At 37.3% G+C, this 22,782-nt stretch overlaps 2 protein-coding genes across 12 annotated transcripts in view; both read left to right on the forward strand.

Moving 5' to 3' along the window:
- The window catches only part of LOC129565296 (tyrosine-protein phosphatase Lar), a 396,243-nt gene that overhangs the window by 306,426 nt on the left and 67,035 nt on the right, over positions 1-22,782 (forward strand). The window lies entirely within an intron of this gene.
- LOC129565298 (senecionine N-oxygenase-like) lies at positions 7,568-10,085 on the forward strand. The gene is made up of 5 exons (XM_055440027.1): positions 7,568-8,168; positions 8,277-8,638; positions 8,752-9,003; positions 9,095-9,258; positions 9,616-10,085. The coding sequence occupies exons 1-5, from the start codon at positions 7,888-7,890 to the stop codon at positions 9,961-9,963; spliced, it is 1,407 nt and encodes a 468-aa protein (XP_055296002.1). The 5' UTR covers positions 7,568-7,887; the 3' UTR covers positions 9,964-10,085.

The following is a 22,782-nucleotide window of genomic DNA, read 5'->3' on the forward strand; positions in this document are numbered from 1 at the left end:
AAAAATATTTACCCAATGTTAAATGAACCGACTCTTTGCTGCCTCATCTAGTCCAAATGAATGCAATTTTAGTTAATTTCTGCTGCTTTGAATTCTTCGAGAAAAATCTTCGAATCTAATTCTAAAATTAAGTGCCTTGCTTACTATAACATGAAAATTTGCTATTCCATTCCTAGAATATATCTCTATTTCGAGATTCCCATGTAATTTCAGTTATTTCACTTGCCAAAATATGTCACAAATAGTTGCTTAAATTCCCTTTATTTCGACCATCAAATGTAACATCAAATTGGAATCGATTGTACAGAAAGGAAGTTTGTCGGAAAAATGTGCATTTACTTCGAAAGGCTGAACAAGAATATGCAGAACATCGAGAACTGACTGGTATAAAATGAGGAATATTTAGTTGCAAAACGTTTTCCACATTCTTGCTAGGGGCATTTCTCACGAAAAGAATGAATGAATTCGTGTAAATAAATGTTCATTTACACTGAACTTGTGTTCTGGAAGTGGGTTTTAGTGGATCTCAATGATTGTTCAGAACTGCTCCCGGTTCTGGAAGTGGATCTTCAGGATGGGCCAGGGCATTGTCAAACCGGATCTGGTCCACCCTGAGGATCCACCAAGAACCACTTCCAGAATCGGGAGCAGTTCTGAATGATCCTTGAGATCCACTAAAACCTACTTCCAGAACACTTTTATTCAAGCAATATCGTCATTTCAGTTTATTTTCTTACAATTTCAATAAAAAAGAAGAAATAATAGACATTTTTGCACATTTGCTCAAATTTTTTCTGTGAGAAATGTCCCTAGCATTCTTGGTTTTTCGTCCGTTCTCGTCCGCCCACCAAAAGATCACTCAGTGTATACGAAAAGGGATGATATTTGTTACGAAGCATTTTTTCAACACGATGAAAGTTGTGCCTTTGTACAGAACAAAATGAACAAAAGTAAGAAGATAAATCAACATGGTAACTAATGATTTGTTGTTGTTGTTTGGCAAATGAGCTTGGCAATGGGCAAATCGTTGGCGGAGAAGTATTCAAAAACAAACATGTAAACTTGCGAAGAATTACATTCGGTTGAATGTAACTAATTTAGACTTTATAAAGTTTTTGGATGCAAAACATGTGAATTTTGTTTGATTTAAATGCGGGGCTGGGCCGTTGTTGTTGTTGTTGTTGTTGTTGCTGTGCATGTCTGGTGCATAATTCGAATTGAAAGATGAGCGGAAAAGTTTTTTTGGTTGAAAATGCCAAGGCGAAATGGGTTCGGTTTTTGGAAGTGAACGACTCAAAACTATTTCGAAAGGAAGTTTTCGCCAAACATTCTTGGGCTTGAGTGTGGTCGCAAATATAAATACAATCCTATAAGCGATTCCTTACGGACATTTTGCTATTCATCAGACATTTTCTAATTTTCATATTCGATTTCATTTTTCGGTGCTTATGTTTCGATTTTCTGTAGCACTCAATAGCTGTTTTTCGGCAAATAAAACGCTTTTGATTCTTGAAAAGTCTTAGAACGTCCCACCACTTCCACTACGTCTAAAATTATTGACAAAAGTTTGACAAGCCGCATGCTTCATTTCACCAGTGGTCAACATCAAACCCGGATTTTATTTTCTATGCTCGTTCTATTTGAGTGTGACGAACGTCATTTGGGCTATCCCAACCAGAACAAAGTTGTCAAAGTCGATCGACCGACAATATCAAATACGATTCGGTTTTTCTGGCCAAAGGGTCTATCTCCCATCTGACATGGATTGCATTTTAAAATAAAACTAAGATGACAGCCCCAAAACAACACACTTCAATCGTTTCTTTCGTTATTCTTTCAATGGCCCGAATGTGGATATTCTGGCATGGAACTGGGTTTTACATTTGACATACATTGATGAACAATTTATGTATGTGTATCGAGAGTGAGTGAGTGGAGTTGAAATTTTTTTGCCAAAGTCAACAATTCTCTGGAGCATTGAACAAATCTTGGTTGAAAATACAAAAACTTGATATACATTTGGCTGAATGGAGTCTTAAGTATATGATGGATTTTATATTTCCATATATGTTGATTTTGTGGAAACCCATTTTGCAATGTCGAGAAATAAATGCCTCACAATCACTGCCAAAATACAATGGCCTACATTTTATGCTCGAATCACAACTATCGCTCTAATTAATGAAATGTGTGCAAGCGAGTGAGTAAATGAATAGATTGTGTGAAACACTATTCATACCGCAAGTACCCATTGTGACATTTATTCCAACACTCTCTTGAATATTGAATTCAAAATACCCGTTCTCTGAGTAAATCAAATACCATGGCTCCTCATAGAGCAGAAAATAGCATGGCAAGAGCTTTTTTTTCCATCATCAATGGAAACTTTCCGTTGAAAGAGCTCTCTTAAATTCCTTTCTCTACAAAAACCCATTAAAGTCATATCGCAATGGATAAAAAATGTGGCCGAAATCGAATTGCAAAAATAAAATCAGACGAGAATAAATGTTCGAATATTTATTCAACGAACGAATTTTCCGTTGAAATCAATTAAAACTGAACGCACTTTGCCCCATTCAATCGCATTGTATTTACAGTGGTTGGGAAAAAACGAATTAAATAACACATATTGCGCGTGATGCGATATGTCAATGGTTCGGGTATGTGATGTAATGTAAAGGGGCTCGTCAACGTGCAGCATAGTTAACAAACAACTTTAATTAATGTAATATTTTGTGCAAATATTTGTGGAGAGCGTTCTCTGGCGTTGTGTGTTTTTTTATTTGCAATCAATTCGTTTCCCTGTAATGACGATTGCTGTGTGTTCCATCGAAATCGGGAAAAAAAACTCAAAGGAATTGGTTCGATATCAATTTATTTTCATTGTTTCACATTTGGCACTTTTCGGTGGTGGAAAAAACACGGTCAGGTTTTTGTCCAGTTTGTCAGATAAATGGAAATCAATCGTGATGTTCAAATGAAAAAAGTGGGATCAATTAATATATGGATACGCTGAACAATTCCATAATGAATGGGAAATATATTTTATCAGTTTGAAATTTGTTATCGATGAAACAAATAAAAATGATAAAAAATAACAAAATCATCAATCGACCCTCCTTCCAGCGGCCATTCTGCAATACCGCTGAATCGAATCAATTCGATGAAAGCTACATGACAATTAATTGAAAAGACACATTGACCAATGTGTTACCACAAAGAAGTCCACACACAGACACATTCATCCATATCGAATACACATAAAAATAAATGCAATTCCAAATGGTGAATGGCCAAATATAAAACAATTGTTTTGTGTGGCCCGAAAAACTATAAAGCTTATGATTATTTTTGCTGACATGCGAATAAAAGTAGTGGTTAAATTGTATTTGTGTGTGTGTGTGTGTGTGTCGATGTCGGCGGGGCTCAAACAAAGATCGACTTCGCTACCAATTGCTAATCCGATTCGATCGAATGTAATGCAAAATACAAATCCATATTTAAACATACATTCGATGTATTTGTGTGTGTGTGTTTGTGTTTGTATTGTTGTTTTGGTTTATTTGACTTTTCGATGTTCGAGCATAAAGTGTATCAACCATTCATTTGGATCATGTTGCCACAATATTGTAGCCACAATATGCCAATTTATTGTATAACAAAAGCGAATTGTCACATAAACACGGAGTAGCAACTCCAGCTGGAGAGAGTGAGAGCGGCACGGTGAGAGAGGCAAAGAGAGAGAGAGAGAGAGAGTGAGGAATGGGGAGAGAGAAAAAATTATAATGCAACAAAATACACAATGAAGCGACAAAAAGAGAGGAAACCGAATGTTATAGGGTTCGTTTGGGGAAATGGTTGTTTCGTTGAAATGAGAGCGAGCGAAAAAAAACCAGTTGGATAGAAGCCTTTCTGTCGCAAATCGCAAAAGCCATTTTTATTTATCAACATCACAATCGTTGTAATAATAACGCAGTAGTCAACCCGAAAAATGTGGGATAACCATAACATATTCGAAATATATTCGGCATGCGATATACGTATTGAATGCCATTCGGTCGATTCAAGCAAAGTTGGAAATATGTCATGCCGTTTGAGCTGATTGTTGTTGCTGGTGCTGCTGTTTTCGTTGTTCTTGTTGTTGTGAAGATACAATTTTCACATGTTTTCTACTTGTTTCATGATATTTCGCCGCCTTTTCCGATGAGGGAAAAGGGCCACTCTCTCTCTATTCGCAGAGATGGTTCTGGGTGTTTGAGCCATGGGATTTGGCTGAATAGCGTACTGATATAGCGCAATCCATGACGCAGTCAATACAAAAAAACGCCAGCCCCATTCACACACACACACAGCGGATATCGTTTGGAAACCATTGCACAAAACACCGACGAATGAAGTTTTGAATGAGACAAAAATAAGCGACGAGAACACGGTACTCACCCAAAAACGAATCACGAGCAAAATAAAATTATATGTAATAAAGCCATTAGTGTGCGAATGCTGCAACTTGTCTCTTTTTGGAATGCTCATTCAATCCATCGCACCCTCATTCAAAAAGTATATGACATTTTTGTATCGCATCTCGCAATTTAAAATATTCTTTTTTTTTATTCCGTTGATCCGGTTATAAACAGAGAGAGAGAGACATAAAGAGAGAGAGAGAGAGAGAGAGAATAAAAAACGAGTGGAATATGTCGCAATATTTTCTTTCATTCGTAAATGAAATCCATAAATAATACAAATATTTTTTACTCATTTTTTAGTGTGTGTTTGGGTTGAAGCCGAAAAAAAATGGAGAAGAAACGAAACGCTCGCGCTTTTCTCTCTTTTTTTTCTAACTACATCATTAAAAAGCGTCGTCGTTGACGGAACGCGCATCGTCTGTCGATAGAATATTGAATACGGTGTGTCTCTGTGTGTATTTGTGCAGAGAGAACAGATGAAAATGAAAATCACTCACAAATGAATCGGGCGCACGTGTTTGTAAACGATAATACTGAACAAACACTCACACATACAACATCGACCGGGTGCACAATTCAAAAAGCAGTTGAAATAGTTTCCTTTTCTACATTTGATGACGGCGCATACGGCGTTTAGAGCAACAACAAAAAAACAGCAACGAAACGGTCGTTTTTCGTTTTTTCCAGCCAGGTTTTTTTCCCTCACTTTCTTTACTCGCTTTCTTTCTTAAAACGAAAAGACGAAATCGCATATGTTACGTGTTTATTCTGTACGTGGAATAGGTTCCCAACAAAGTGAATATGGGTCGTCGATTTTCGTTTATGAATTCGCATTCAGCCGTGTTACCTTACCGCTCTCACGTGCACCGAATGCACATTGGCACACACACACACACAAATGGCTTTACCATGCATAAAATGTCATACGATGAAAGCCAACGAGCTAGCGAGCGAGGAAGGGAGAGAAAGAAGAAAGAAAAATCGAAGCAACGACAACGTTGATGACGACGAACATTGAATCGCTACGAAGGATATTTATTAAATGAGTTCGTTACTTCTTTTTTTTCTTTCTTCACAGACGACTTCGTTTCCTCAATTCTGTTTCGCTTTGGCGAATTTGTGTGTGTGTGTGTGTGTGTGTGTGTATGTGATTGCGCTCGGCACTGCAGTGTGTGCACATCGCAAGCATACATCAATGGCAAAATCAGCAAGCAATACGCGTTGAAAATGAGAAAATGTCTAACGATTTATTATCAAGAAGATTTAATGCGTTTCTTGCCAACGGCTAAATCGATATATTACCGAGCCAGCAGCTATAGCACCAGCCTTTTTCCACCGTTATATATATAATAACGCCAATAAAAATGATTCCATTTCGACAATGGATTTATTCAAAGCAGGAAGTGCAGTGCACACGATGAAAACGAGATTTCCGCAGAAATCGTTATATTTTTTTTGAAGATTAATAACAAAACCTCGGTGGACGCATTTGAATTTCGTCGCAAAACTTTTTCGAGGAGATAATGCACTTGCAGTTGCATTTGTCGCCAATTTTTTCAATTAAATAATCACTCATAATGCACTGGACAAATATGAAATATTCCAACTTTACATGAAAAATTCAAAAGAAATCTGACTTAAGCCGGTCGAAAAAAATCCGACTTAAACTGGATTCACAATTCTCGAAAACAAAACCTTGATCTTTCAAAAATGATACAAACAAAACCGTTCACCGTACATATTGTAAGTCAGTTTAGTCAAGGAGAAACAAATTTTGCTTCGAAAACGCTAGAAAAATCCATTTTTCCCATTCAATTACAGTTATCGCAATTTTATTCAGGTTAAAGACACCTTTCAATGGTGAAGCATTTACATTTACAATTGAATTTCTTCAAGTATTACGTATATACTATTTCAAACAAAAAAAATACAATTCAAAACAACGTTATAAATGGCAGTGTGTAAATAGATTTCGAGGCTTCTATAGAAGTTTTTATGACTTTAGAGCTCTTTTATACATTCACACAGTTACATCTTTATTCGAATTTATATATGAATTTTTTTTAACGTCAAGTTTCGTCGGGTTATAGCCTCGAAAATGGTTTATTGGTAAAAACCAGATGTACAAAACTAGATGCATTAAACAAGAGGTATACAATTTGATTAGAATGACACTGTTATTATGACAGTGAAGACGTACAATCAAAAGTTTTGATTCAAACCCGAACGTATGTATAAATACGAATGAACAAATCAATGTCTTCGGTAAATTTTTTAAATTCACATGTAATAGTTTTGGTCGAGGTTTTATTGCAAAACTGCAAATTACAATGAAACTGACCATCAAAATGCAGCCCAATAAACCGACGTACAGTTGACTAAATGACACAGCAGAAAAAAAATGTAATAGCTGTTGAGCGCCAAGCAACATAAAACTTGATAAGTTAATGTTTTTGGTAGTAATCATCATATGCTACTGTTACTGTCACGTACACCGAAGCTATGCATGACTCAAGCATTGCTTGAGCGATGGTTCGAAAAAAAAAAGATTTTGTCTGATGTGTATTAGCCAAGAAGTACAATGTATCATTCGTAGCATTGGTATATCGCACAACACTAGTGCGTACTATGAGAACTGTCGAAGCAAGTGGGAAACGAAACGAAGCGAAATCAAAGCATGTAGGAAGGGATGAACAACAAGTTTTGTGTTGTTTTTTCTCTCTCTTCTCAGTCCGCTTTGAAATGCTGTTTTAATTTTACATTTCAAAGCGAAATAAAAAAGAAAACAACATTAAGAAATGGTACAAAACAAAATGACAAAAATGAAACAAGTCTGGCATATAGGTTTTGCTGCCGCATTTTGCGTCTTGTGTATGCATAAATTTATTTGACGGCTTAAACTATATATATATGTTATTTATAAAAATATATTATCCGGCGTTCGATCACCGCATACTACACGTGGTGATTTTTCACCAATGGGCTATGTTAAATTCATGGAATATCACATTACGGGTCTTTCCAATGAAATCGGCTGAGCAGTTAACAGCATTTAACAGCACATAGCATAGCACAGCATTCGGTTGTGTTTCATTCGGTAGAAACAAATCTCAATCGTCAGCGACGCCGTTGCTTTTTCAACATTGAACATGTGATTAGTTATGGGAATACCTAATAAAGTCTATGTGAGTGTGTGTGTGTGTTTTTTTTTTCATGACATCATCACGGAATTAAATGTTTTGTGTGTGAGACTTCATTCCATGTTCCAACGAATTCGTTTTCGAGAAGTAGCGAAGCAATTAAGTTGATTCGATGCTTTCAATCGATGTAAACAAGTCGAAAAGAGTGCAAGTGAATTTTTAAAGCTGAAAACAGAAAATACGAAGATTTTGTCGTGTTTAGTGTGTGAACGAAACCACGAAAAATGGTGAAAGTTTTAATAATTCAGTGTATTATTTTGGGTTTGTTGAGCATCAGCAGTGGCGCAACTCCGTTGAACAATGAAAAGGCGGGCACACTGAATGTGGCTGTAATTGGAGCTGGACCATCGGGGCTTGTGAGTGCAAAATATGCACTTGAACAAGGTTTTAAAGTAACCGTTTTCGAGCAAGGTGAAGAAGTCGGCGGCATCTGGGTGTATACAGATAAAGTTGGCAAAGATAAATATGGAAATAAAATCCATACCGCGATGTATAAGGGTTTGAGGCAAGTGTTTCTTTAAAACAGAATCGTTTAACAAACGGTTTTGTGATCGAATGCAGATTTTAAATGAATTAAATAAAAAGTTAATACGAAAACCACATTTCCAAACAGAACCAACTCACCCATTTATTGTATGGAATTCAAAGATCATCATTATCCAAAAGATACAAACAACTATCCAACGTCAAATGTGGTGCTAAAATTCCTGCAATCCTATGCGGATCGTTTCAATCTGAGGAAGTACATCAAGTTCAGTCGTCAGGTCATTCGTGTTGTTCCACTCGAAAATGATAAATGGGAAGTGCTCGTCAAAGATTTGCCAAATAATAAATATGAATCGAAAATTTATGATGCCGTTTTCGTTTGCAATGGACATTTCACATCGCCACGTACGCCAGTGGTTGAAGGTGCGAAAAAATTCCGAGGAAAATTGATGCATAGCCATGATTTCCGCACCAGTGACACATTCCGTGGTAATTTCTTGTCAAAGTTTACACTTTTTTCGAAGAATTCTGTATGAGTTTTATTCAACGCTGTTTTTTTTTCAATCAATGGCGAATGAAACAAATTGTGTGACATTAATTAGGCGAAGAGATTCTGGTTATTGGCGGCGGTTCCAGTGGCACCGATTTAGTTACTCATCTGTCTGGTGTTGCTAGCCGATTAACGTTGAGTACCAAAAAAATGGCGAATGAAACGAAAGAAGAACGTGCAAGACGTCGTAGTTTATTGCCAAAAGTTGTAACACTAAAAGACAATGTTAGACGTTTCACACCGAACGGAGCCGAATTTATCGATGGCACTCGTGAAAACTATACGGTGATCTTCTTTGCCACGGGTACGTCTCAACATATCGAACTTAATCCACTCGGGTTATTGAATTCGAATAAACCATTGGCGAATTTTATTTTTTCATTTGTTCTGTACAGGATACCAATATTCTTATCCATTTTTGAGCGTTGATTCAGGCATTCATGTCACCGATAATTTCATTCAGCCGCTGTACAAACAAGTTTTCAACATTGATCATCCAACAATGGCTTTTATTGGTGTACCTACATCGGCCAGTAATTTCATGATGTTTGACCTTCAGGTAGATAGATTGAGTCTCTGAGAATGTATTCAACATTCTATATTTACAATGTAACCTTTTATTGTAAATAGTTTAGTCATCGTGCGTTGTTGTTGATCTTTTTGCTTGATTTTATAAAAGGAGATTTAGACGTAGTATGAGGCATTGCTTTATTAAAGCAATCATTGCATTCTCATTTACATAAAGCAAATCACGTTCGTACTGTGAACAATTTACATCTAAATCCGCTTTTATGAACCCGGCACCGTCAACGTACAATGACTGTAAATTGCATCGCATTAATTGGATGCATATATATGTACGTAAGGTGTCATACAAATTAATGCATATATTTGTATTATTGTGAAACGAAAATAGGCACGATTCGCGATGAAGTTCATTTCTGGTGAGAAGAAAATGCCGTCAAAGTATGATATGTTGAATGACATGTGGACCCAGACGGAAAATCATTGGAACAAAGGATATCGTGTGCATTATTCACACTATTTGGGACCAGAACAAAAAGCATACTATAAACAACTCGCGGATACGGCCAACATTGAAAACATTCCGGATGTGATTGGCAGCATTCATTGGGATGCGCATAATGAAGCCATTGAAGATCCGTCCGGATATCGAAACACCAAGTACACTATAATCGATGATAAGACGTTTATCAAGGAAAGATTAGATGAAAATTCGACTGATTTTTTGAAACAACAATAGATCCATCTCTTGTTATAAGATATTTAGTATAAATAGTGGACAATCAACTGCAGTAATAAAATTTGGCATTTTATTTTTCGTCGAGAAAAAATAAAACACTTGAAAATGCTGAGTACATCTTATTTGATAATCTCTTAAAATTCACGTTGAAGTTTAAAATCGAATTTCAGCCTCGTCGTTGCTAAATTTTTTTTTTCTTCAATTAAATAATTACTATTTATGCACCAAAAACAAATCAAATAAATTTTCAAGAGATCCGTTGCACGGAAAACGTCGAGAGAAAAACTTTAACCATAAATTTTCGACTATGAGTCCGTGAGCCAAGGAAGTATAGAAGAAGAAAAAAAAGTTTCTCCTTTGCTTACGCCCAAAACACATTTAATCTGTTTGCAAGAGATTTTTCATGGCTTTCATAACTTTCACGCAACACACACAGACACACACTAGCGAAAGAGTAGTGACGAGCCCAGATAGAGTGCCAACAAGCGAGCGAAAGAGATAGACAGAGCCGAAACACAACTTGAACATCAACAATCGCAAAATCCAAGCAAACGTCATTCCATACATTTTACTCTACCAAAAATTGCTGTTAAAAGTAAAACATTTTAAAATATTTTGCCGTGTAGTTAAAATGCATGCAATGGAGAATGAACATTGCGCCGAAACACTTTTCAAGAGATCGAGGGTAAAAGAGTGAATGAGAGAGAGAGAGAGTGCTAGAATTTTTGGTGGTCGCCCCGGCATTGCGATATCGCTAAAAGCAAATTGAAGACATTAGCGGTTTTGCTTTTTCGTGAAAATTTATGCCGCATATAAGAAAAACATATGCTTCTTGAAGTATTTCGACGCCTGCAACTCGGTTCGCCTTCGTATTTATCGCATACAATAAGAGAATCATTCCGCAAGATGAGCTGATGAGATGAAAGTAAACAAAACCAACGCAAAGACGAAGAGAGCGAAGAACGAAGATAAAATACGCGGCGGTATCCACTAAGTGTCGAAGCACCAAAGCTACAGCAATGAAAGAAAAGAGTAGAAATCCGAGCGAAAATAAACTTCACCGCATCGAGCGTGTACCACAGACCGTGGCGGCGGGTACAAGCACACTCTCGCAAACTATGATGATTTAATGCAAACGACTATTTTCCATAAAGTATTTTTAATTATGTATTCAGATTTACGTCGCGTGTAAAGCGGTATAAATGGCAGCAGCGCAGCAACAGCGAACGCCAAACAACCGAACGAGTTTTAAGAGCATTAGAATATTATAATACGTGAGACGAAGAACACTGTGTGTACTCAAAGATAGCTTCTATGACAACCACATTTTGGCAAACTATGTGGGCTGCAGTTTAGGCCTGAAGTCAATCCACGCAATGGTGGACTTTTCATGAGGTTGGTGATTGCAAAAAATCATGAACATCAAAAATCATAGCCAACATTCATTATAACATATTGGAGTTTAACACACAATCGAAATTCGTCAATGTTCAACCACTAAAATTGTTACCGTATTGGTTTCCATACATTGCATAAAAACCCTGAAATAAATTCAAAAATCAGTGTTTCCAATTTACTCGATCAAGTTTCCGAAAATTTTAAATTATAACTTGCGTTAGCTGGTCAAATTCAATTATTCATCAAAATTAATCAGTGGAAATTCCATGAAAAAGTCAAAACCACCCATTCCAAATGCATTTAATGGCCATTCGTTGAATTTGGAGCGATAAAAGTTTTGCCAATTCAGCTTTTGTTCATATTCACACTATTTTCGCGGAAATTCTGCGGTTGGCGATTCCATGGAAGAACCACATTTCATGGAATTCGATGAACATAACCAACTTATTATGAATCGGTGCAGAAATGCTGCTTATTTTTTTACGCTTTTATCAAATTGAGTGCTTTGTTTGAAGAGAAATCTAATGTGGTGTTCGTTCGTCGCATCATTGTAATCGGTTGCAATAGCAAAATAGTGGTCATAATTTTATAAGCTTTCATTTTGCATAAATCCAGTGAAGGTGCCTCAAAGTTGCTAATTTCAATCCGGTCAACTTTTTCATATTTTTTTTATTTGTATCGCTGTATTGCAACTCCAGTGTTGTGTTTTAGTTTTAACGTTGGCACCAAGCAACAACAAAAAATTAATTTCATTTATTTCAATAAAAAGTCTATTGTTGCACGGGGCCACTGTTAAACTTTTTCTCTGGCCGTTTTTCCACTGTGTCGACTTCGCTGTTGTCGTCGTTGTCGTTGTCGACAGCAACAACAAATCCAATTGAATTTTTCCATTAAAGACCACCGACTGTGTCTCACTTATGATGCGATGACATACAGCGCGCTGCTTATGCGGCAAATGAATTTTGCAGGTTGACTTGTTTCGCGCACAAACACACACACATACAACAGCAATAAATCTAATTGTGGGAGCGGTGTTGTGACAGAGCAGACGAACGATGAGCATCGCTTGTGCAGCGAGTGAATGAGAGCGAAACTCCATCGAATGTACATCGAATGCTCGAAAGCTCTGTGTGAATCTACGCCTGCAGCCATATTTATGCAAAATATACTTAAAATAGAAAAGAGAGAGCGAGCGAGCGAGAGAAAATGCCGAGTGAGAGCATGAGGATGAAGGAAAAAAACAATGACAGCTGCTTTATCTTCTATTGTTTGCTATTTTAATATAGCAAATAAAAGCGAGGCGAGTGCAAAATTGCATCATGCAAACGATTCGGCGTCGGGCTGTGTGTATGTTGTGCACAGAGCGGATATGCTATGCAAGTAAATACAATATGAAAATACTCATGTTGCTCATTTACATAAAATTCTGCAATCAAAATAGAAAACTTTTGCACACCAGCCATGAATGGGGAACTGCTGATCCTTTTAGCATGTCTTTATTTTTCGTTTCCTTCCCCATTCTCGAATATTTGGTCAATATGTCTTTGTTTGTGCTTGTGCTTTGAGAGCTCTCGGAACCATTCTCGCGCTTTGCACGCTCATTTGCAAGAGGAAAAACCACCTCCCTTCTTTTGAACTGTTTCTGCGCCGAAGTTTTTATCGTGATATTTAATTATTGATATTATTCCGTTCATCGTTAAATATATTTCGCTCATTTGCCTTCTGCTCTCTTCTTTGTGTGTTTTTAATTCCGAGAACATTTATTTTCCAACAAGTCGTTAGCACATATTAGTTTCGTTTGAATTCGACGCAGAAAAAACGGCTTGAACTTATTTCTTGTTCTTGTTCATGCTCATGCTCTCTTTGCACAAATAATCACAAAGAACACTACAAAAATTAAAATATTTTTTCTCCGCTTCACTTTATAAATTACTGCTTAATTATCAGCGCGCGAAGCAACATTTTTTTTTTTCGTTCATTTTCGAATTACTGGCCGTTGAAAAAACTTCAACACGGCATAAATTACATGAATATCGAGCGGCAAATGAACGAGACCGAACGATGAGAATTCTTGTTAATGTAATTATTCAATGAGAAATGGGCGGTCAGGAACTGTGTGTAATCAACTTGTTCGTATTTGTTGTTACATTTTTCCACTCTTTGCCCCGCCACCATTCGATTCGAATGGATGTCGTTAATATAACTCGGGAATATTTGTCTTTCTAGACTGGGGTCGTTCTTGTTTTTTTTCTTCACTTTCAAAGAACGTTGTAAGGCAAACTCTTTTTGCAGCAACTCAATGAACAGCTCGAAGAGGCGCTCTAGAACGGGACAGCCAAAGTAAAAGTTCGATTGCACTGCTAAATGGTTCTATTTGATCTAATGCTTTCAAGAAACAGTTTGAAACTTTTCACTCAGGAGAACCATAAATAATGAATAATCTTTGGGCCACATTCTTCGAGTTTAACCTTCCGCCTCGTTTCTTTTCTATTTATGATTTCTAGATCATCTCTCAGCTTTCGCGTGCATAAAAAAAATGTTGATGGATTTTCACTTGTACACCGGATTGAATGGCAATGTCCCATCAGAATCAGGCGCCCTCGCAACAAGAGATCAAACTGACTTTTCGACAAGTTTTTCTCTTTCGCCCGTTTCGAAAAAAGCCTTCAAACAATTTGAATGTCGTCCACTAGATGCTTCTGTAACAAAGTTCGTCTCGCCTTCCCTCTTTCCTCTTGTGTGTCCGAACAACTTCTTTAAACTGTTCCATGAAAATTCATGAATCAAAGGGCAGCATCGAGCGTTCATTAAAGTCGCAAGCGCAAAGAAAACGAACCGGCAACTATAAAAGCAGCAAAAATAATAAATAATGCACGAAATATACGTACATTTCACGGGAAAAGTTTATTTCATCTAATGGCCATGGCTATTTATGTATGTATATAACTTTGTATGTAACAAAAAATATGCGGTTCCGTTCGCAGAATTTGAATTCCGGAAGATGATACGGGAAAATGTACAAAAATTGAAGCAACTAAAAGTTTGAAATGCATAAGATCTTAATAAAGCTACCAGGCAACGACAACGACGACGATCGTACTGGTAGCGGAAAAAGTTAAAGAGTAACAACACATGAAATGAGAGCAGATTTTTGAAATCCTATTCTTGCGCCGCCGAAGAGATAAAGTTCCTGTCAGAATTTATCCATATTTTATCTAGTTTCTTGTTTCATAGAAAAATTGGTGCAAATGCGCGCGGCTCGCACAACGCCATACAAAGACATCGTTTGGGTGGTGGTAGTGCAAGGCACTATACCAAAATGAACATTTTTGCATCGCGCGAGCACTGCTCGATGCTTTTACTAATTGAAAATTCTTCGTGTCACATTTAAGTGGAAATTTTCTGCAGTGCCAGTTAATTATGTTTGCATGTAGAAAAAACGGATAGTGCAATCATCATTTTGCTATTCAATCTCATGGAATCACTTTAGTTTTATGCACTGTTTTCACATTGGCAATGGGTAAAATTAGTAAATGGCACACAGTAAATCGGTGAAACGGTTCCAAATTGGTATAATGACTTCAAGTGTGAGGTCTTGAGCAAATTTCATCCGAAAATAACCTCCAACTAGTTTAGAGAGTTTTCATTTGGATTACCCAAAAGTAAATGTGTTCATAATCCATTTTGAAGACAAACCAATTTTTTTCTTATTTCCCAACTTTGTTCTGTCCATTGAATAGAAAAAGGTCTGAAATGGAAAAAAAAACCAATGGGAATGATTTCACTGCGGTTTGACCATTATCCGACTAAAATAGAAATGGCATGGCCTGACGGCTGAAATGCCAGCGTAAAATTGTGCTGTTTTTGTTTTGATGTGCATAAGCAATAAGGCCCGAGCACATAACTAATCAAGCTCAATGTAATAATGATGCCGGCTTTGGTTATTATTTGTACGCGTACATACACACACACACACACACACACACAAAACCCCACTCACATACCGAAAATTACATTAATTGCAGACATAAACATAAACGCACGGCAATATGGCTGTACACAAGTTTAAGATTGTGGCTAGTGAATTTTTTTTTGCTGGTGTACATTTTGTTGTGCATTTCTTACGACAAACGATCCGATGTTGTTGTTGTAGCGATACAAGTTATGTGGCCTACCTTGTTAGCTAATCATCTGGTTGCGTGCGTCGAATAGTTCGGACTAGTAAAATGTTGCTTTTGCTCGGTAATTACGTATGTAATTCGCATTTATTCGGCAACACGTACGTAACAAATAAAATGTTTATATACACACTAAACATACATCATTTGGCCTGTCTTATGGCAGTGTGTCGATACACCAAAGCACGTACATAATGCAAATTGAAAGGCGATGATGCGTCTTATCCTGAAAATATCTCTATCGGCTAAATAGTGTTTCACACACACACACACAAATACACTTCAATTTATCCGTAGCCCGGTGGTTCAACCTTAACTAAATAATAAGGTCGAGTTAACGAAGCTCTTTTCGAAATCCGTTCCACTGATGAACAAACACAGAGCGAGCAAAGAGAGTGGATGAAGGACGAAAAAGAGAGAGCGAGAGGAATAGAAAATTTCGCCAGCAGCAAAAAACTATCAAACGGGAACCGAAATGAGAAGGAAAAAAAAGTGTGAAAAATATTTCGTTGGAAAATGAACGTCATTTTGCTTCGGCCAGTGTTTTTTTCCATCGCTAAATGTCCTGGAGCTGCTGTGCTCAAATTAAATATGCAATGAGTTATGCGAGGTGAATCGTGCATAAACGCTTCTCACTTTGAAAATCAACACCAAATCCAAAATGAGATGCATAATGAAATCAAGATGAATTCACAACGCCAGCTCGAACAATTTCCCCCAAGATTATGGCTATTTGTGGCTTGATTTCCCCATTCACGCTTTCAAAATCAATTGATGCTTTTTCAACTGAATTGCCCGTAGCGCTATGCTCGTGAAAGGCAACGAACAAAAAATATGAACGAAAATTACACAGAAATATTGTTTGGATTTTTCTAAAACTAATGATATTTTGTGTAAAAGCATCCAATGGAAATGTCATTAACCAAACTACGTATATATTGTTACCACTGAAAATCGTTCGTTACCATTAACATCAATTGAGTTTTTGCGGCCAAAACTTTTGGCACAGCCGAGGCAGAGCAAGAGGAACGGTGTGATAGAGAGCGGCAAAGAAACAAGATAAAATGTTTTTTAATTTGCATCCGGAAATTACATAGTTGACCACAACATTATTATGATATCATATTGCTGCGTGTCGTTTTTTTTTCTCGATCGACCGAAAGCTGTTTATGCGTGGTCACACACACACACACACACACAACATGCTCCCGGTGATGTGTGTTGAGTAAATGCCAACGAACTGCATTATAATCGAAATTAACCGCATCATTAAATTTATTTTAATTCAATACGGTTCTGCACAACCGACCCCATTCAACTCGATCGTACGCATTTTTTTGCGCCCTTTGTTTCGTTTACCGCGCGCTCCATCGATTTAGCTGTGTTGTTCGGTTATATTTGTAATTAAATTAAGATATTTTACATAAATTTTGGTACATTTTCACATAATTTCCGGGTATGGTGGTGCGGTTCGGATACATTTTAATAGCGAGCGATTGAATGCGCTGAGTTCATCAGCGAGAGACAGCAGCAGTGGCAACCACCCAAACTTTTCACTCCAGCCATTTGATGAATAAAGTGATGGTGTTGTTCGTTTTTTTCGATTTTCAACCATTTTTTTTTTCATTTCTGCTTGTTTCGCAGTCGATTCAATTGATTGACATAAAATAGCCGTTTGTATGGTCTGGTGAAAAAATTTCAATTTTCATGTTTGTTGAGAACATTAATTAACACCGCGTGTATTTCAAGCGATGTTTTTGCCTCGTAAAATGACAATTTTTTCGCTAGCAACACCTCAATATCCTCGAACAGGGCTTTTTTTCAGTCGCAAGCAATCTAGCCCGAATTCATTCAATATTAATTGACATTTTGTAGCAAACGAGAGCCCAATCACCAAAAAATACTAACGTGCAAAAGAGCGTTGATATTTCGCATTGAATGCTATGCATTTTTCAGAATGGATTTATCGGTGGCTTAATGCAGCCCAAAAGTGACAATTTATTTATGGAAGAAAACTTAATCTTTGTGGTTTGGCTTAAGTGTATAGGCCATCGCCGGCGATGCCGTCATCTAAAAAGAGCGTATTGGGAGATGATGGAAAAAAGAAGCGAACCGAATGAAAATTCATTGAAAATATTTTATTCAGCAGAATAAAAGAATGAGTTCCAATCCGGTGGCAAAGTTTTTTCCGATGTGGCCACTCAAATACACTCACACATATAACTCTGACGGGCCATCATAACTTAGCTGACGTTTTCGTCTCAAGGGATTTATTCGAAATCACTTTTTGCAATCATAAACTAGACTCTTTCGTTTCAATTTTCGCCACAAACTTTCTGCAAATGATCTGCACTCTCTCTCTCTCTCTCTCTCTCTCTCTCTCTCTCTCTCTCTCTATCTGCCCAGTATAAAAGCAGCATCTCATTAAATTGCTTTTGACAGCAAGAATAAAGTGAGTGCTAAGCCGCCCGCCTCCACCAATCCACTGGCCATGATGTCTCTTTTGCTGGCCAAGCGGTTATAGATAAAATGAAACTGATGAATAAATAAAAGTATAAGCTGTTGTTGATTCGTTTTTGGTCTCGCAAGACAATGCAAATGGCCACTGACACAAAAGTTTTGGGCATCACTTTAACTTGGGCCCGAAAAATATGCAAACTTTTATACGGCCTCGGTTCATCTCGTTGTGTGTGTGTGTGTGTGTTTTCATCTCTATCGAACGGAATCGTCAAGTGCTCAACTCTTTTCGTTTCACTCTCATAGGCGTTCGTTGGTAAAGACGTGTCTCTCGACACATGGTTTAAAAATACACGTTTTTATGAGTTCGTGAGAGGATTTTTCCCGTTCATTCGTTGCCATCTTGCTTTTAGCTTGTGTTCCGAGAAAAAAAAAAAGTATCGCCAAAAAATATTCTGCTATGTGCGATAAATGCAAGCATAATATTTCCATCAGCAACTTTTCTCTGATGATTTTGAGGGCGAAATCCGCTTTTGGAGGGATCTGTGATAGCAACGGCAATCTATACACGAGAACACAATCTCACCAAGACAAACTTGCCAAATATGAAACTTGAATAAATATGTTATAAACTTTGGCTTGTACTACCGATACAAAGCTACTCTCGACTCGAAGCATCGGCTTCAGCCAGAGAGAGATACACCGCTCAAGCCTTTTTGCCATTGTCACGGTGTAAATTTTCATAGTGAATAAGTGCAATGAAGTCAATTTAGGATGCTTCTTCATTTTTAATGGAAACAAGTGCACACTTTCTGCTGTTGTTAACGCCGACTTGAAAAATCATCGACGAACTCGATGCAATACCCGAAGCACACACGGCTAAACTTCAACGTTGCCATTATGTTAACAACAACTTGTGCATAGTAATCACATAGAATTTATTGATATCGTTTCGTGTCGAAGTTATCGTATATTCCAAGAGAATATACCATATATTTAGAACATAACATGTGAATGACGTCATTTCCCTGGTATCAACTTTAAATTAACCAAAATGTGTGTGGCTTGATGTAGTTCTGGTGAGAATGAAATTCTCTCCGAAATTCAGCCGAATTGAAATAGTTTCCGTTGGAATTTTTAATACACATTTTTTTTCTCTCTCTAACTTTTTCATTTTTCCCATAAGCTTTTTTGTGGTAAGCGTATTTTTGAGCTACAAAAAATCTGAAGCTATTTGTCTACACAGGGCAAAATGATATATGTTCACTTGTCAAATAGTCCGCAATAATTTGCTTTAGCTTCCTTTCGCTTTTGCCTGAAACAAAATCGGCAAGTGAATTCTCCGTACGCACCTCGGCAAGTAACATTGAGTTCATTGCACAAAGGCAAACTGGGCGCCCCGGAAGCAAGAGCGAACGAAAGGAGCTCAGGAGGAGGAAAAAGAAAGATATTATGGTATATGCGTTCATAATTACATGATTGATGAAGCTCAAACACGAAAATAGGCCAAACCGATTCGAATCCATGTCGTACACGAGTCGGGCGCGATCGATACACACGAGTCCGAGCAAGTTTTCACGTAGGCGCTTTTAGTTTGTGTGTGTGTGTGCATGAAATTTGATTTCTGGTTATGTGTATTTTGTACGATTGAAACATGCGAATTGGTTTCTAGAGAAGGAGAGAGAGACAAGTCTGACAGGGTGAAAAAAAAGTGTAACAGCTGAATCGTGCGTGATATTCTTGGTTTAGCATTAGTCGAAAAATATTAATATGTCACAAATCAAATTGGCAAACAAAAGAAAATGTGTTGGCTAAGTCCAATTTGACAGTTGGAGATAACCAACGCCTTTTCTGTCTGATATATATATATGTATATGTGTATCGGCACATTTTCAGTACATTGGAATTTTCCATTTTCTTCTGGTTTCGTTTCTTTCTCGAAATTCAATTCATTCTTATGCCGGTGTCTGCTGTGATTGCAGCCTTTTGAGCTTGATCATCTTGCTCAATGCCTAAAGTACGAAAATTGATGATGCAGACAAAAGAAAATGCATTTGGCGAATGTGAATCACATCAACGATGCCAAGCACACGCCGAAACAATTTTAAAGCCGTGAATCAAATCATTTTCCACTTGAACGTAAAAGTGTGTGTGTGTGTTTGTTTGTTTTCTCTCGATGACCTTCCCGGCTTAATGTTTGGCAAATGTCAATTCTACACGCTTGTTCTTTTTCTATGTTTGCTGTAACCAGGACGAATAATCGTTGAATCATGAGTGACAGCAGCCGGATTTTGGGGTCGTTAAATCGTTTCCATTTGACATTCGAAGCCAAAGAATTTCATTTCGAGAAAGAGAGTATCACTCATACTCGCACAAAGTCAAGTTTAAACAGATTATTCGGTACGGTGTTTGTGTATGCGTGTTTTTTCTATTTCTTTCGTTTGGCTGAAAAGTGAAGATTTTACAGAAAAGTTTGAGCCGCTGCTTAAATTGCAATAGATCTACCATTTTCCAATGGCTGCGAGATGTCATTGCAGAAAAAATCATGAAGTCTCTTTAAAAAAAAATTTTTTTCACTCTCATCTTGATGGTCTGGCTCAGAGAGATACGCTTGATGTTGAAAATGTGACAAGCAAGAACGAACGAACGACAATCACTGAATCTAAGAAAGCAAGTGAATGAGCAAAAAAAAAATTACGGATTAGAAAAAAACCGAATTCAATCTTCTTTTGGCAATTTCACCATGGCGGGATTGTTTAATACGTTTACGTCAGTGTGTGTGTGTATATATGTGTTTCAACTTCTGTTCACTTTCAAACACCCCGTAATGATTACGTTTTTATCACACGAAACCGCTAGCCAAAGAGGACCGCCGCTCCCTGACTTTCAGCATGTCGACGGAAACAACCATTTATCATTTAGGACTTAATGAAAGGAGAAAAAAAAAGACAACAACACCGAGTAAAACGAGAGACGACAACGGCAAAGAAGAAGAAATAAATAAATAAAAATCCCGATAAGAAGGGACTTTGGCTGTAAACAAACACCCTGGAACCTCGAAATGAAGAACACTTGAATTTGGCTGGTGCCGAGCACACAATCGCACATGCATGCACACGTACACAATGAACAACCGTGAACAAGCGAAACAAAGAAATTGACAACATGAAATCGAAATAATTTTTGCGTTGTCGTTTTTCTTTTGTATCGCTTTTATTTGGCATGGAGATGCAATTGTAAGCACAAAAGCTAGCGATTCAGAGGAACAGCAAACGTGAACGAATGATATTTAAGAGTTAAAGAAGAAAAATTGGAAAAAGAGAGCAAAGTGGGAGAGAGAGATAGAGAGAAAAGACACGCATCGACTGCTGGCAAACGTAAGGATTCGACGAAACGCAAAACTTTTCAGTTGCGCTCGAAGTTGGTAAATGTGATATGAGGGCGAGATAAAGCTGGTCGCTGTCTGTCTGTCTGTCTCGTTCTACCGTTTGTTCGACTCGCTTCTTTTTTCTATTTCGACTTTGGAAGAAATATTCGATTTGTTTGTTGTTGTTTATGCTTGAGTTTCGCGTAAACATATGCACATAATGACACACATTCCTCACAGCAAACACAAAGTGAGTGAGTGTGCGGGTGCGAGACAAACACCCAAGTAACATACACAACAAGTGAATCAGATAAGTTTGATTTGTCTTTTGCAATGTTAGTTGTTCTTCTTTTTTCGCTTAGTGTATTTCGCCATTTCCCGAAATATCGCGCGTCACTTTTGTTCACCACTCACAACTTTTGCACAATCAGTGCGCAAATCTTAAGCAACAAAGTAATTCTTTTTTTCTTCTGCTTCTCATTCCATATATGCCACTCTTACATTTGTTTGAATTGCAGCCGCGCACACATTCTATGTCGTCAATGGGCTTGTAATCATGTTCTAAATCTCTTCAAACTACATTTTGCTTTCTGTCGAATTGCCACCGGAAACTTTCAATTTGTTTGATTGCAACGAACAGATCGTGCTCAAAACCACACACACACACACACACAGATCCATTAAATACTGCATCGATACAATATAGTTAGTTATCAAATGTTGTTTTTAAGACAATTCACTGCTATTAAATTACCGCAAATGCCAATTCAATGTTAGATAACACATGAATCAAATGGGATTTGGCCAAGGAGGTATAAGCTCCCCATATTTCAGAACGGCAAATATAAATTGTAAACAGAATCCTTTTTCAATCGCTACTTTTTTCACCGAAGAACAACATCATTTGCAAGGCCACATCATTTGTAACCGTCACAACTGCAAGCGATCTTCTTTTTAATTGATGAAATCGCGATTAAAAAGTTGACTCCTTCAAGATTAAGTGACCATGAAATGATTCAACATCCAAATATTCTTTCCAAAAAATTTTATTCACCAAAAAAAAAATTCATGCTTTTCGCGCCGCGTCGTTAATTTGCAAAGAGAAAAGTTTCAAAGCGATTAGCAAATATTCACATCACTCATTAATCAACGCCAAGGCGATAATCGGAGGGCGAAATGTGTGTGATTGTTTCCATTCAATTTGGGGGTTGGAAATGTGAAAAACGTAATCGTCGTAATTTATTAAATTAGAATAACCGTCTTCCTAAGTGTGGAGCTGTGTGGTTTGAGGCACACTCGGCATTTCGAAGGGGGGTCTTGTGTTGGTGCATTGCATTTGTAAACGACCTCGTTTTTTTTTATTTTATTTTTTTATTTTCCATGTGGTATTATTTATCGATAAATTTCCAGCGTATAAAT

This window comes from Sitodiplosis mosellana, unplaced genomic scaffold (assembly GCF_009176505.1).
Source record: "Sitodiplosis mosellana isolate CC-2019 unplaced genomic scaffold, AAFC_SMos_1.0 Smas_scaffold_2, whole genome shotgun sequence".
NCBI classification, from domain to species: domain Eukaryota; kingdom Metazoa; phylum Arthropoda; class Insecta; order Diptera; family Cecidomyiidae; genus Sitodiplosis; species Sitodiplosis mosellana.

Coding starts and splice junctions, on each gene's coding strand:
- LOC129565298 (XM_055440027.1), top strand. CDS start 7,888: ATGGTGAAAGTTTTAATAATTCAGTGTATTATTTTGGGTTTGTTGAGC. Junction 8,169..8,276: donor GCGATGTATAAGGGTTTGAG/GCAAGTGTTTCT, acceptor ATTTCCAAACAG/AACCAACTCACCCATTTATT. Junction 9,259..9,615: donor TCATGATGTTTGACCTTCAG/GTAGATAGATTG, acceptor AAACGAAAATAG/GCACGATTCGCGATGAAGTT.